This window comes from Salmo salar, chromosome ssa13 (assembly GCF_905237065.1).
Source record: "Salmo salar chromosome ssa13, Ssal_v3.1, whole genome shotgun sequence".
Lineage (NCBI taxonomy): Eukaryota > Metazoa > Chordata > Actinopteri > Salmoniformes > Salmonidae > Salmo > Salmo salar.
In genome coordinates this window covers 105,429,657-105,445,262 of record NC_059454.1, presented here as the reverse complement: position 1 = coordinate 105,445,262, position 15,606 = coordinate 105,429,657, and the positions used below count along the sequence as shown (strand labels likewise).

The window sequence follows — 15,606 nt, the reverse complement described above, 5'->3', positions numbered from 1 at the left end:
AACTAGGGTTGCAGAATCCCCAAATTGTACCAAAACTCCATGGTTGGAGAATTTCTGGAGTCAACGGGAAATAAGCTCCAAGGAAATCCTCCAATTCCTCAACTGGGATTTCTGAAAGAAACCAGAGAATTCATGGGAAGGTTTCAAACTAATGCAAACATACAGCTCAAATTCTGTGAAATATGTTGAAATGCTCACACAGATGTTGTAATGTATTGTGTATCTCTGGTATACAGGTGTGGTCAGCACTGACACTAAGGGGTTAGGTTCCTCCAGTCCTCTGACTCTGGGGGAGCAGGCTGCATCGCTGAGAGACCCTCAGGACAGACTACAGGCTCTAAGGAGAGTCACCTCTACAGCCCAGATACTACTGGCATACAGCATGGTGATGAGAGCACTCTCCCAAACATCCTCTAGGTTGGTTGGTTGCTTTGTTTAATTGGATCGATATCTCACAATGTGGGGTAGCCTAATGTTCAGAGAGTCCATCAACAACATATTCCATTCACTGTACAGTGCTTACATTCCAGGCTCCTCCTCTGATGAGGTATTTCAATACACATTTGCTACTGAGAACTTCCTTATTTCACCCACAACGTTGTTTTGTTAGTCTTATGAAACCATTTAAATTGGTCTGAAAACAGTGAGCTGTAAGCTTCTGTTATTGTTTTTCTGACAGGCCAAATGTCAGAGTTTTCATCAAACAATTCCTGTGCCGTTGTTCTAGTGATAAACTGGTTTTAAAATGTTACAGATCATATGTTATGGTTGATGGCTCAGTGTTAGAACACTACAAAGCTAGGTTGTAATCAGTTACCTGTAGAACTCTACAAGGCTGCAATGTGTTACCGTAGAACACTGCAGGGCTGTGATCTGTTACTGTAGAACTCTACAGGGTTGTAATCTGTTACTGTAGAACTCTACAGGGTTGTAATCTGTTACTGTAGAACTCTACAGGGTTGTAATCTGTTACTGTAGAACTCTACAGGGTTGTAATCTGTTACTGTAGAACACTGCAGGGTTGTAATCTGTTACTGTAGAACACTGCAGGGCTGTGATCTGTTACTATAGAACACTGCAGGGCTGTGATCTGTTACTGTAGAAAACTACAGGGCTTTTGTGTGGAAAATCAGAATACAATTGTGTTCCCCTCATATCACACATCTATCTTTCCTCCCCTCCCTCCCTGCATCTCTACTTTCTCTTTCTTTATACTTCTCTCCCTCTCTTGCCCAGTGTGTCAGTGTGCAGTGCCTCTAGTGGTCTGGAGGGCTTGGGCCTGGCAGACATCCGTATCCTGGTGCGTCTGATGTGCCTGGCGGCGGCAGGCCGGGTCCATACCAGTGTTGACCAGCAAGGGGTAGCAGGGGGTAGCAGAGGCTGTGGTGGGGCTACAGAGAGAAGCAGCTCTGCCTTCCTCTCCTTCCTTAGCTCAGCTATAGGCAGCCTGGTCTCGCACAGTCCCACAGCATACAGGGAGCTGGTGGACATCTGCACTCAGGTGTGTGAGTCTGTACTCTGACTGGCTCCATATGTCTTAGACTGTCTACCAAGGTTGGGGTAATTCCATTTCAATTCAGGAAGTAAACTTCAAATTTCAACTCCAATTTTAGTTGTCTCCAGCATGTCTTACATTTGGCGTAGTCGGCAGGATATGGAATTTCGGTTTTCTTCTGGAATTGACCCCAACCTTGGTGTCCACCTTTTTCCATCACCGTCTGTAGAATATATGGTGCTCTTGTAACTAATCTTTCTCTACTTACACTAATGTCACCCCTTGGTCCGGTGTAGGATCTGATGGCAGCTGCCACAGGGATGAACCTTGGTGCCATCAGTGATCCTGCACAGAGAGTTCGCCTGACCTCCACCCTGAAGAGGGCGCCACAACAAGATGTCACACCCCTCACACCTCCCACCTTCCTGGTCACACAGAGTCTGGTCTCCCTGCTCACAGAGAAGGGCATCCGCTACCGCTATTCTCCAGACAGAACCGTTACCGAGCAGCACGAGTCTAAAGGTGAGAGGAAGGTACTTTTTATGCCAAAGTCACAGAATAAGTTGTTGTGTTTGGTAAGGTACATATTTTTCAGGTAGTACATCCACATTGCACTCTGTAGCATTTCCCCCCTACTGGACACAACCCTGTAGAGCGGTTTGATTGGTTGGTGCTACCTCATGACGGCTGTTGCGTTTCCCCCGATTGGTCCAGGTCCAGACGCTGGTAGCCCATCTGCTGCAGTACCACCTCCCCAGGTGGGGGCGAGAGTGGGCCCTCTGGAGCTGGCCAACGCCCTGGCAGCCTGTGCCCTGTCTGCCAGGCTGACTAGTAAACACCGTCAGTGGGCAGCCCAGCAGCTGGTCCAGGCCCTGGCAGCCTCAGAGAGGGACAACCCCATCCGGCCTCAGACCTATAGCGACATGGCTGGAGACCTGAGAAAGTGTCCTCTGAAGAAGCTAGAGGGACATCACGGCAGGGTACGGGACAAAGATACTCAGGCTCAAATATTCATATCCTCTCTCCTCACATCCTTCTCAAAACGCATTGAAGGAGATGGTCCGAGGGGAGGGACCTTTTGACCATCTCTTCCAATTGGGTTTGAGGAGAGAGGAAAGACGAATTGAAAAAGCCCTTGTGAAAGTGACGCTTACTAATGAGGTTCCTATGATCAGTTCCTGTTTGTTGGATACTGATGTTGACCCGGTTGTTGTTGAAGGTGACTAGCTGTACTTGGAACAATGAGCAGGGTCTGTTGGCCACTGGAGCTCAGGACGGGACAGTCAGACTGTGGGACGTCAACCAGAACACTGCTGACCTGCAGTGCACACACTCCTGTAGCATCAGGTGAGGGAACATTAATTCAGAAATGCATCCTTCTTAGTTTCCTTGAGGTAAGCACAGCTCATGTCAATACAAGGTTACCACCTTATTACTTCCACCAATGCAACCAAGGTTGAAAAGAAGGATGCATTTCTAAAGTATTGGAACAGGGACATGAAAGATGTGGTGCTGTTGGGAGTAGAGCTAAAAGCCAATCCTGTCCTACTCCCCCAGTGATGACAGACGGAGCTCTGAGGCAGCAGGTGGAGCTCACCTGGTGTCTCCTGTCTACTGGAGCTCTGGAGGTACCCTCCTCGCTGCCTTCCAAAACAAGATCATCAACATCTGGACTGTCAACGGTATGTACAGTAGTAACTGGTCCTCAAACCTTTTAACAATGTGTGTGTCGTTCAGCTGTGTTTTCATATGTTCGGACGCTCCGATGAAGGTCAACCGGGACCGAAAGCTTGGCAAAAAAAAAAGGTTTTCCGTTGCTCTTCATTTCATATGTTGAAAGCATTAAATATGTATCTTATCTGAGATTCTGATCAATGGTCTTTTTAAATTAAAATAATCCCAAACTTTATCATTCATTTATAATCTCTCTGTTGTGGTTCATTCAGGAGCCCAGGGCCACGTGGAGGCCCAGCCGTCCTGGGTGACAGCCCTCTCCTGGGTGCAGACCTCCAGCCCCTTCCCCTCCCAGGGGGGCATCGCCGGGAAGGATGCCCAGCCAGAAAGCCTGTTGGTGGGCCGTCTGGACGGATCCCTCTGCTGGCTGCAGGTCACTGAAGACTTCACCATTGAGAGCACAGAGCTCACCCGCTGCCACAGGAAAGAATGTGAGTTACATTTATACTGACTGACTGCTGATCTATTTTTAATTATTATTATATAGAGGAAGCAAGTGGTCAAATATAGCTGCCAGCAGCCACAACAAGCCAAGTTGCCATTAAGTCAGAAATGGCTTTGTTTATGACAAATTGGTCAATAAGTAGTGTTCTCAGTGGTCATGGACTGCTTGCTGTGTGATATCTTGCTCCTCTCGCTCCCCTCCCAGCTCCTCAGTGTGTGGTGTGGCACAGTGTGGACAAGCCCTTTGCTGTGGGTTACCCTGATGGGAAGATCCTACTGGCTACCGCTGGATCCTACGAGACTGAACAACCCCTACTACTGTCTGCCTTCCCTGTAAGTCAACACAGACTTTTACATCCATATAATTGTATAGTAATTTACAGGCCACTCTTTAACCAACTCGGTCACGTCGTTACCATTGTTATCAACGTTCTACAGACGCTGCAGCCATGTCCTAAAGTAGAATGGGGGCTAATGACTCTTTCGTTTAATTTACACTATATGGGCTTGGGAATATGACACGATTGCAAATTAGGCGCAAATTGAGTAGGAAACAACTTTGCCATCATCATCATGTTGTCAAATTTACTTTAGACAGTTGGCTATGTAATTAGCTAGCAAAGTTTGTCAAAAATAGCCAGCAATGCTAACATTAGCTAGCTAAAATCTGTAGGTCTCCTCTCAATCTTAGCTAGCTAGCCAGTGTTATACTAAAGTCAATCTGGCAACATCAAAATGATGACAAAAGGGTTTTCTACTAATTAAACTCAGCAAACTTAACATTTGTAAATATTTGTATGAACATAACAAGATTCAACAACTGAGACATAAACTGAACAAGTTCCACAGACATGTGACTAACAGAAATGGAATAATGTGTCCCTGAAGAAAGGGGAGGTCAAAATCAAAAGTAACAGTCAGTATCTGGTGTGGCCACCAGCTGCATTAAGTACTGCTGTGCATCTCCTCCTTATGGACTGCACCAGATTTGCCAGTTCTAGCTGTGAGATGTTACCCCACTCTTCCACCAAGGCACCTGCAAGTTCCTGGACATTTCTGCGGGGAATGGCCCTAGCTCTCACCCTCCGATCCAACAGGTCCCAGAAGTGCTCAATGGGATTGAGATCCGGGCTCTTCGCTGGCCATGGCAGAACACTGACATTCCTGTCTTGCAGGAAATCACGCACAGAACGAGCAGTATGGCTGGTGGCATTGTCATGCTGGAGGGTCATGTCAGGATGAGCCTGCAGGAAGGGTACCACATGAGGGAGGAGGATGTCTTCCCTGTAACGCACAGCGTTGAGATTGCCTGCAATGACAACAAGCTCAGTCCAATGATGCTGTGACACACTGCCCCAGACCATGACGGATCCTCCACATCAATCCCGCTCCAGAGTACAGGCCTCGGTGTAACACTCATTCCTTCGACGATAAACATGAATCCGACCATGACCCCTGGTGAGACAAAACCGCGACTCGTAAGTGAAAATCACTTTTTGCCAGTCCTGTCTGGTCCAGCGACCGTGGGTTTGTGCCCATAGGCAACGTTGTTGCCGGTGATGTCTGGTGAGGACCTGCCTTACAACAGGCCTACAAGCCCTCAGTCCAGCCTCTCTCAGCCTATTGCGGACAGTCTGAGCACTGATGGAGGGATTGTCCGTTCCTGGTGTAACTCGGGCAGTTGTTGTTGCCATCCTGTACCTGTCCCGCAGGTGTGATGTTCGGATGTACCGATCCTGTGCAGATGTTGTTTCACGTGGTCTGCCACTGCGAGGATGATCAGCTGTCCGTCCTGTCTCCCTGTAGCGCTGTCTTAGGCGTCTCACAGTACGGACAATGCAATTCATTGCCCTGGCCACATCTGCAGTCCTCATGCCTCCTTGCAGCATGCCTAAGGCACGTTCACGCAGATGAGCAGGGACCCTGGGCATCTTTCTTTTGGTATTTTTCAGAGTCAGTAGAAAGGCCTCTTTAGTGTCCTAAGTTTTCATAACTTTGACCTTAATTGCCTACCGTCTGTAAGCTGTTGAGTCTTAACGACCGTTCCACACGTGCATGTTCATTAATTGCTTATGGTTCATTGAACAAGCATGGGAAACAGTGTTTAAACACTTTACATTGAAGATCTGTGAAGTTATTTGGATTTTTACGAATTATCTTTGAAAGACAGGGTCCTGAAAAAGGGACATTTCTTTTTTTGCTTCGTTTATTTGCTTTTAGAAATGTCATCTTATTTTCAAGCCACAGGAAGGCACTCTAGACCAAATGTTCACCAGCGCCCAATGAGGATACATTGAGTAGAATGTTCAGCTGGTCATCAGTCCTAAAACAAAAGTTCAAAACAATGTGATGCAACGTGTCATCAATGAATACTTGAAAATACAGTAAATTATTTCAATTCAGCAAACTAAGCTGAAAATCAACACATCCAGGAAATCCAAGATTGCAAGCAAAACATTTGTCAAATTCATTCAGAATTATCCGTTTACCTGATGTAGCCGGCCCTCCTCACGTCTCTCTCTCTCCCCCATCTCTCTCCCCCATCTCTCTCCCTCCTCTCTCTCTCTCTCGCTCTCTCGCTCTCTCGCTCTCTCGCTCTCTCTCTCTCTCTCTCTCTCTCTCTCTCTCTCTCTCTCTCTCTCTCTCTCTCTCTCTCTCTCTCTCTTGCAATCTCCCCTACCTCTCTCCAGGAGAGTGTCAGCATCCTGCGCTGGGACCCCACGGGTCACCTCCTCCTCTCCACGGGCCGCTCTGAGGTGGTGAAGATCTGGGGGCGGGCGGGAGGCACCTGGATCACCCTCCACTCCCTGTTCCACACAGGCACCGTCAACACGGCCGAGTGGTGCCCACTGCCAGGCAGAGGTCCCGAACCACGCCTTATGATGGCTGTGTGAGTACCAGGGAATAAGGGGAGAGTGTGAGTACCAGGGAATAAGGGGAGAGTGTGAGTACCAGGGAATAAGGGGAGAGTGTGAGTACCAGGGAATAAGGGGAGAGTGTGAGTACCAGGGAATAAGGGGAGAGTGTGAGTACCAGGGAATAAGGGGAGAGTGTGAGTACCAGGGTATAAGGGGAGAGTGTGAGTACCAGGGTATAAGGGGAGAGCGTGAGTACCAGGGTATAAGGGGAGAGCGTGAGTACCAGGGAATAAGGGGAGAGCGTGAGTACCAGGGTATAAGGGGAGAGCGTGAGTACCAGGGAATAAGGGGAGAGCGTGAGTACCAGGGAATAAGGGGAGAGCGTGAGTACCAGGGTATAAGGGGAGAGCGTGAGTACCAGGGAATAAGGGGAGAGCGTGAGTACCAGGGAATAAGGGGAGAGCGTGAGTACCAGGGAATAAGGGGAGAGCGTGAGTACCAGGGAATAAGGGGAGAGCGTGAGTACCAGGGAATAAGGGGAGAGCGTGAGTACCAGGGAATACGGGGAGAGCGTGAGTACCAGGGAATAAGGGGAGAGCGTGAGTACCAGGGAATAAGGGGAGAGCGTGAGTACCAGGGAATAAGGGGAGAGCGTGAGTACCAGGGAATAAGGGGAGAGCGTGAGTACCAGGGAATAAGGGGAGAGCGTGAGTACCAGGGAATAAGGGGAGAGTGTGAGTACCAGGGAATAAGGGGAGAGCGTGAGTACCAGGGAATAAGGGGAGAGTGTGAGTACCAGGGAATAAGGGGAGAGTGTGAGTACCAGGGAATAAGGGGAGAGCGTGAGTACCAGGGAATAAGGGGAGAGTGTGAGTACCAGGGAATAAGGGGAGAGCGTGAGTACCAGGGAATAAGGGGAGAGCGTGAGTACCAGGGAATAAGGGGAGAGCGTGAGTACCAGGGAATAAGGGGAGAGCGTGAGTACCAGGGAATACGGGGAGAGCGTGAGTACCAGGGAATACGGGGAGAGTGTGAGCTGTGTACACTGAGTAGACATTAGATTCAGTTATTCCCTGTATTTCCTCTGTGTTTTTAGAGGGAGCCAGAATGGTCTTCTGAATGTGTGGACGCTGCCACAAGGGGGCACTAATGTGTCCGTTCCTAAGTTCCTGGGCAGCTCATCCAGTCAGGAGAACAACAGTGGCATCAAGGTCAGTACAGTACAGTCAGTGTGTTCTGTAGCGCTCAGTTATGACTGAGATAAGCGGCTTCGGTTATGTCTCCTTTCTTCCCCTCATTTCCTCCATGACACCTAAATGGGAAGTAGAATATTGTCAGTTGTCTTTGTGGGGGAACAGAACTTCCTCATTTTCTATTATTCTATTCTTCTTCTTATCCTTTTGGATTCTTCTAATAACTATTGTATTTGTCAATTCAATTCCAGTTACTCTTTTATTCACTGTGTCCTGATCTATGTGGCGTTTGGCCTCCCTAGCGTGGCAGTGCCAAGTGTGTGTTCAGACTGAGTGGTCACATCACAGCGGTGAAGACCCTGTCGTTCTGCCCCAGTGGTCTGGCCCTGGTGTCTGGAGGTATAGGAGGACTACTCAACATCTGGTCTCTACAGGTGAGAGCTGTAGCATGACAGACTACACTACTAATAATGCACTGTGTTGCATATCCAGTGTTATCAGTAGTTAAGATTATCTTAAAGCTAACATAATGGAGTTATCAGTGCCGTGTGTTCTAATCTTATCCCGGTTCCCCCCTCCTACAGGATGGTTCCATCCTACAGACAGTGGTGACAGGCCTAGGCTCAGTGGTCAGTACCACCTGGATACCAAATGTAGGGGTGGCTGCCTGCTCCGGGAGGTCAAAGGTTAGTCCAGTATGCCTTTCATTGCATTAGACCTCAGGCTCTATCTCTTAACGATCTGTCCTGTCCTTGTCTGTTCTCGTCTCCCCCTTCATCTCCACTGATTGGAACAGACTTGACAGGTGGAAACAGTATGGTGGGAGATCATCATTAGGCTGTCTTTCTCTTGGTCACTTCTTTCAGATCAGTGCATTTGAAAGAGAGGGGAGGAGATGAGAGGACAGCTTTTTAGACTGAGAAAGAGACTTAATGAACAGGATCTGATGTCTGACCTCCCCTCCAACAGGATGCTCTGCTGATCCGCTGTACGTCAGACTGGATCTCCCAGAACCACGTGTTGGCATCCTGCCGCACCGTCCTCAGAACACAGGGCATTCTGGGTCTGAACCGTGCACCCTGCATGGCCGTCTTCCTGGAGAGACTTCCCACAATGCTGCAGGAACAGTACAGCTACGAGAGGGTTAGTACAGTGCAGCTAGTTAGTCAGTTTACTACATGGTTTGTTATCTACTTGGGTTATCTACTTGGTTAGTTATCTACTTGGTTAATTATCTACTTGGTTAGTTATCTACTTAGTTATCTACTTAGTTATCTACTTAGTTATCTACTTGGTTAGTTAGCTACTTGGTTAATTATCTACTTGGTTAGTTATCTACTTGGTTAGTTATCTACTTGGTTAGTTATCTACTTGGTTAATTATCTACTTGGTTAGTTATCTACTTAGTTATCTACTTAGTTATCTACTTGGTTAGTTATCTACTTGGTTAGTTAGTTTGGCCCCAGCATGACAACTTGTGATTTTGGTGCATTCCAGAGGTTGTAACTTTATGCAAGTGCCTTTCTGCAAGTGCCTTTCTGCAATTTTATCCAAGTTTTACTACAGGGAACGCTTGGTGGATATAATACAGCCTTCGCTAGTGCTGCTGAACTCAACAAACTGAAGGCCAATTTACAGACAAATGTCCCGTCTCTCTGCAAGGTTATTGAGCCCGAAGGAACATCGGCTAATACAGTACTTTTCCACCTCATTGGATCTTGAGGATTAATTAGTGTGTCTGTGTGTGGGGGGTGTCTGCCTGTGTGTGTGTGGGGTGTCTGTCTGTGTGTGTGTGGAGCGTCTGTCTGTGTGTGTGTGGGGCGTCTGTCTGTGTGTGTGTGGGGTGTCTGTCTGTGTGTGTGTGTGGGGTGTCTGTCTGTGTGTGTGTGGGGTCTCTGTCTGTGTGTGTGTGTGTGTGTGGGGTGTCTGTCTGTCTCTGTGTGTGTGGGGTGTCTGTCTGTCTGTCTCTGTGTGTGTGGGGTGTCTGTCTGTCTGTCTCTGTGTGTGTGGGGTGTCTGTCTCTGTGTGTGTGGGGTGTCTGTCTCTGTGTGTGTGTGTGGTGTCTGCGTTTCTCTCTCTCTCTAGAGTCACGTGACAGCGGGTGACCAGTTGGTCCACAGTGCCTTCCTCCAGAGTCTGGCCTCTCTGACCGTTGGTCTTTCCCTGGAACACTACCTGTGTCGGCCGTGCCGACCCCCCCACCACCACCCTGCCAGCCTCGACCACACACACTCCTGCCCCATGGAGTGGAGCTGGCTCCAAACCTTCTCCACCACTGTGAAGAGTGCAGAGGCCATCGCCAGGGGAACAGCGTTCCCAGAATCCTTCACTGTCCCAGAGTTCCAGCAGGCAGGAGCCACAGAACTCACCAAGCCCCTGGTGAGCAGAAAGGAGAAGCTTCCTGTAGCTTCCTCAGACTAGGATGGTGTCTGAAATGAAACCCTATTCCCTATTAGTGTGTACTGCATAGAGAATAGGGCACTTGGGAGTGTGTGGGGTTGAGTTATTGGAGAAACAGGCTAGCTGCCATCCAATTATGGTATTCATTCAACTGTTTTTCTTTTTACTTGTAGTTTTATTTGTTCATCTTTCCATTTACTGTGATGTATGGCAGCTCACACAGTTTGTTGATGCGCTCTCTTCAATTCACTTCTTCGCTTCACTTCTTCTCATCTCTTCACTTCTCATCTCTTCACTTCTTCTCATCGCGTCGCTTCTCTTCTTTGCTTTGCTTCACTTCACTTTTCTTCTTCGCTTCTCTTCTTCTCTTTGCTTCACCTCTCTTTACTTCTTCTCTTCTTTTCTTCTCTCCTCTTTCTCAGGACAATAGTAAGTGGAGCTTCATGATGGACGAACAACTCATGTCCTGGGCCACCACCAGACCTGAGGTAAGATTTCTGTCTCTAATACCATACCTGCATCCCAAATGGCACCCTATGCCCTATATAGTGCACTACTATTGACCAGGGCCTACATAGGGCTCTATTCCCTATATAGTGCACTACTATTGACCAGGGCCTACATAGGGCTCTGTTCCCTATATAGTGCACTACTATTGACCAGGGCCTACATAGGGCTCAGGTCAAAAGAAGTCCACTATATTGGGAATAGGGTGCCATTTCTGATGCAGGCCATATCTCCTGAGGTAAGATTTCTGTCTGTAAAACCATATATCCTATTGTCTTAATGTCATTACTGTATCACTTGACATACCCTCAGCAGCTCTGGGAGCCCACTCCCTGGGCCAGGCCAGCCTCATGACACAGCTCCATCACTTCATGTTCATATAGCTGTATCACTAGCTATTGTTCACACTGTTCAGTGTTATAAATGACTGTTCCCATAAAGATATCCTGTCCTTTATTAGTCATTTTGAAGGTGTCAATAATGCTGTCTTGCCAACTGTTTTGGTCATTGTTAGAAAGACGGGACAAAGCGATCTGAAACCAGACTACTTGAAGCTACTTTAACAGGCTTTCCCACCTCCTCTTACCGTATTTGACAGGACTGGCAGCAGGGAGGGAAGAGTCAGGTGTTTCTGTGGGGCAACGGGCGTCACGGACAGCTGGCAGACGCAGGGACCAACCTGATGGTGCCTACTATCGCCCCATCTCTGTCCCAGACACATCAGGTAGAGTTCATAACCTACTAATACACCAGGGTTACGTTCATTACAGCACATGTAGTGAGCATTTCTGATTAGGCAGCTCCAGATAGTTCTTAGACTTCTTACATTTTGAGCCCAAAGAGTCTCTGTTGTTGACCTGTGATACTCTACTCTCTGCAGGTTGTGTGTGGGCAGAACTGTACATTCCTGGTACAGGCTAACGGTACGGTGCTGGCTGTAGGAGAGGGTAGCTATGGGAGACTGGGCCAGGGCAACTCTGATGACCTATATACCCCCACAGTCATCTCAGCCTTACAAGGTAACATCTTTATCTCAGGTTGATCTCTAACCTTGGACACCTTTGACCCCTCTGTCCCCCTTGTTGACCCCCCCCCCAGGCTACGTGGTGACCCAGCTGGTGACCTCTTGCGGTTCTGACGGCCACTCCCTGGCCCTGACGGAGACGGGGGAGGTGTTCAGCTGGGGTGACGGGGACTATGGGAAGCTGGGACATGGGAACAGTGAGAGACAGAGACGACCCAAACAGGTGGAGGCCCTGCAGGGAGAGGAGGTTGTGCAGGTAGGACTGGAGATGAGGCCCTGCAGGTAGAGGAGGTGGTGCAGGTAGGACTGGAGATGAGGAGGTGGTGCAGGTAGGACTGGAGATGAGGCCCTGCAGGTAGAGGAGGTGGTGCAGGTAGGACTGGAGATGAGGAGGTGGTGCAGGTAGGACTGGAGATGAGGCCCTGCAGGTAGAGGAGGTGGTGCAGGTAGGACTGGAGATGAGGAGGTGGTGCAGGTAGGACTGGAGATGAGGCCCTGCAGGTAGAGGAGGTGGTGCGGGTAGGACTGGAGATGAGGAGGTGGTGCGGGTAGGGCTGGAGATGAGGAGGTGGTGCGGGTAGGACTGGAGATGAGGAGGTGGTGCGGGTAGGACTGGAGATGAGGAGGTGGTGCGGGTAGGGCTGGATATGAGGAGGTGGTGCGTGTAGGAATGGAGATGAGGTGGTGGTGCGTGTAGGAATGGAGATGAGGTGGTGGTGCGGGTAGGGCTGGAGATGAGGTGGTGGTGCGGGTAGGACTGGAGATGAGGTGGTGCGGGTAGGACTGGAGATGAGGTGGTGCGGGTAGGACTGGAGATGAGGTGGTGCGGGTAGGACTGGAGATGAGGAGGTGGTGCGGGTAGGGCTGGAGATGATGAGGTGGTGCGGGTAGGGCTGGATATGAGGAGGTGGTGCGGGTAGGAATGGAGATGAGGTGGTGGTGCGGGTAGGGCTGGAGATGAGGTGGTGGTGCGGGTAGGACTGGAGATGAGGAGGTGGTGCGGGTAGGACTGGAGATGAGGAGGTGGTGCGGGTAGGACTGGAGATGATGAGGAGGTGGTCCGGGTAGGCTGGAGATGAGGTGGTGGTGCGGGTAGGACTGGAGATGAGGTGGTGGTGCGGGTAGGACTGGAGATGAGGTGGTGCGGGTAGGACTGGAGATGAGGAGGTAGTGCGGGTAGGACTGGAGATGATGATGAGGAGGTGGTGCGGGTAGGACTGGAGATGATGAGGAGGTGGTGCGGGTAGGACTGGAGATGAGGAGGTAGTGCGGGTAGGACTGGAGATGAGGAGGTGGTGCGGATAGGACTGGAGATGATGAGGAGGTGGTGCGGGTAGGACTGGAGATGATGAGGAGGTGGTGCGGGTAGGACTGGAGATGAGGAGGTGGTCCGGGTAGGACTGGAGATGAGGAGGTGGTGCGGGTAGGAATGGAGATGATGAGGAGGTTGTGCGGGTAGGACTGGAGATGATGAGGAGGTGGTGCGGGTAGGACTGGAGATGATGAGGAGGCGGTGCGGGTAGGACTGGAGATGATGAGGAGGCGGTGCGGGTAGGACTGGAGATGAGGAGGTGGTGCGGGTAGGACTGGAGATGAGGAGGTGGTGCGGGTAGGACTGGAGATGAGGAGGTGGTGCGGGTAGGACTGGAGATGAGGAGGTGGTGCGGGTAGGACTGGAGATGAGGCTCACCTGACAGGTCACACCTAACATTACTGGGAAGTTAAATTACATTATATGAATCCCTCTTACTGTAGATTGCATACCCTTCATTGTATTTACATTAGATGTTTCATTCTAAGTGGTAGGCCAGCATGGAGACGTTGTCTTGGTTTCATTTATCCTGAATAGTTTCTCTGTCTCTGTCATTCATCATTCCTTCACACAACAGTTGGCGTGTGGGTTCAAACACTCAGCCGTGATTACAGCAGACGGGAAGCTGTTCACCTTCGGTAGTGGCGACTCTGGTCGTCTGGGTCAAAGATCAACGTCCAACAAGATGCTGCCAGAGAGAGTCACGGCACTGGAGGGATATCACATTGGACAGGTAAGATCCGTCATATCAGACATACTAAACCGTATTGGCACACTACATGGTTGCCATTGCACTCAGGCCAGGTCCATCAACAACAAGACTGCTGCGCAGGCCTACTAATAACAGAGCGATAGCACCTTAATAACAGAAATATAGGGATACTTAAAACATGAACTTAACAAGACAGGTAAGATCCATCATATCAGACAGGTAACATCCATCATATCAGACAGGTAACATCCATCATATCAGACGGGTAACATCCATCATATCAGACGGGTAACATCCATCATATCAGACAGGTAACATCCATCATATCAGACAGGTAACGTCCATCATATCAGACAGGTAACGTCCATCATATCAGACGGGTAACGTCCATCATATCAGACAGGTAACGTCCATCATATCAGACAGGTAACGTCCATCATATCAGACAGGTAACGTCCATCATATCAGACAGGTAACGTCCATCATATCAGACAGGTAACGTCCATCATATCAGACAGGTAACGTCCATCATATCAGACAGGTAACGTCCATCGTATCAGACAGGTAACGTCCATCGTATCAGACGGGTAACGTCCATCGTATCAGACGGGTAACATCCATCGTATCAGACGGGTAACATCCATCATATCAGACGGGTAACATCCATCATATCAGACGGGTAACGTCCATCGTATCAGACGGGTAACGTCCATCGTATCAGACGGGTAACGTCCATCGTATCAGACGGGTAACGTCCATCGTATCAGACGGGTAACGTCCATCGTATCAGACGGGTAACGTCCATCGTATCAGACGGGTAACGTCCATCGTATCAGACGGGTAACGTCCATCGTATCAGACGGGTAACGTCCATCGTATCAGACGGGTAACGTCCATCGTATCAGACGGGTAACGTCCATCGTATCAGACAGGTAACGTCCATCGTATCAGACAGGTAACGTCCATCGTATCAGACAGGTAACGTCCATCGTATCAGACAGGTAACGTCCATCGTATCAGACAGGTAACGTCCATCGTATCAGACAGGTAACGTCCATCGTATCAGACAGGTAACGTCCATCGTATCAGACAGGTAACGTCCATCGTATCAGACTGGTAACGTCCATTGTATCGGACGGCGGGTAACGTCCATTGTATCAGACAGGTAAAGAGCTGATGATAACATGTTTGATTTTCTGTCCTGTGATCTGTGATGGCCAATGCTGCCTAAGGAGCAAAAGGTTTTAAAGCTGGGGGTCTCAGTCAGGGCCTGGTGTATTAAAGCAGGGGGTCTCAGTCAGGGCCTGGTGTATTAAAGCAGGGGGTCTCAGTCAGGGCCTGGTGTATTAAAGCAGGGGGTCTCAGTCAGGGCCTGGTGTATTAAAGCAGGGGGTCTCAGTCAGGGCCTGGTGTATTAAAGCGGGGGGTCTCAGTCAGGGCCTGGTGTATTAAAGCGGGGGGTCTCAGTCAGGGCCTGGTGTATTAAAGCAGGGGGTCTCAGTCAGGGCCTGGTGTATTAAAGCAGGGGGTCTCAGTCAGGGCCTGGTGTATTAAAGCAGGGTGTCTCAGTCAGGGCCTGGTGTATTAAAGCAGGGGGTCTCAGTCAGGGCCTGGTGTATTAAAGCGGGGGGTCTCAGTCAGGGCCTGGTGTATTAAAGCGGGGGTCTCAGTCAGGGCCTGGTGTATTAAAGCGGGGGTCTCAGTCAGGGCCTGGTGTATTAAAGCAGGGGGTCTCAGTCAGGGCCTGGTGTATTAAAGCAGGGGGTCTCAGTCAGGGCCTGGTGTATTAAAGCAGGGGGTCTCAGTCAGGGCCTGGTGTATTAAAGCAGGGGGTCTCAGTCAGGGCCTGGTGTATTAAAGCAGGGGGTCTCAGTCAGGGCCTGGTGTATTAAAGCAGGGGGTCTCAGTCAGGGCCTGGTGTATTAAA

At 49.6% G+C, this 15,606-nt stretch overlaps 1 protein-coding gene across 10 annotated transcripts in view; it reads left to right on the top strand.

The window, feature by feature from the left end:
• The window catches only part of LOC106568497 (probable E3 ubiquitin-protein ligase HERC1), a 100,379-nt gene that overhangs the window by 69,390 nt on the left and 15,383 nt on the right, over window positions 1–15,606 (top strand). For all 10 annotated transcript variants that reach the window (XM_045692611.1, XM_045692609.1, XM_045692612.1 and 7 more), the window contains 19 exons: window positions 237–417; window positions 1,237–1,501; window positions 1,792–2,017; window positions 2,210–2,475; window positions 2,715–2,842; window positions 3,053–3,177; window positions 3,442–3,660; window positions 3,879–4,006; window positions 6,364–6,563; window positions 7,628–7,742; window positions 8,027–8,158; window positions 8,309–8,410; window positions 8,694–8,867; window positions 9,810–10,103; window positions 10,547–10,612; window positions 11,230–11,355; window positions 11,512–11,650; window positions 11,730–11,911; window positions 13,545–13,700. In XM_045692611.1, the coding sequence (XP_045548567.1) occupies window positions 237–417; window positions 1,237–1,501; window positions 1,792–2,017; window positions 2,210–2,475; window positions 2,715–2,842; window positions 3,053–3,177; window positions 3,442–3,660; window positions 3,879–4,006; window positions 6,364–6,563; window positions 7,628–7,742; window positions 8,027–8,158; window positions 8,309–8,410; window positions 8,694–8,867; window positions 9,810–10,103; window positions 10,547–10,612; window positions 11,230–11,355; window positions 11,512–11,650; window positions 11,730–11,911; window positions 13,545–13,700 (3,224 nt within the window). The remainder of the gene's footprint in view (window positions 1–236; window positions 418–1,236; window positions 1,502–1,791; window positions 2,018–2,209; window positions 2,476–2,714; window positions 2,843–3,052; window positions 3,178–3,441; window positions 3,661–3,878; window positions 4,007–6,363; window positions 6,564–7,627; window positions 7,743–8,026; window positions 8,159–8,308; window positions 8,411–8,693; window positions 8,868–9,809; window positions 10,104–10,546; window positions 10,613–11,229; window positions 11,356–11,511; window positions 11,651–11,729; window positions 11,912–13,544; window positions 13,701–15,606) is intronic.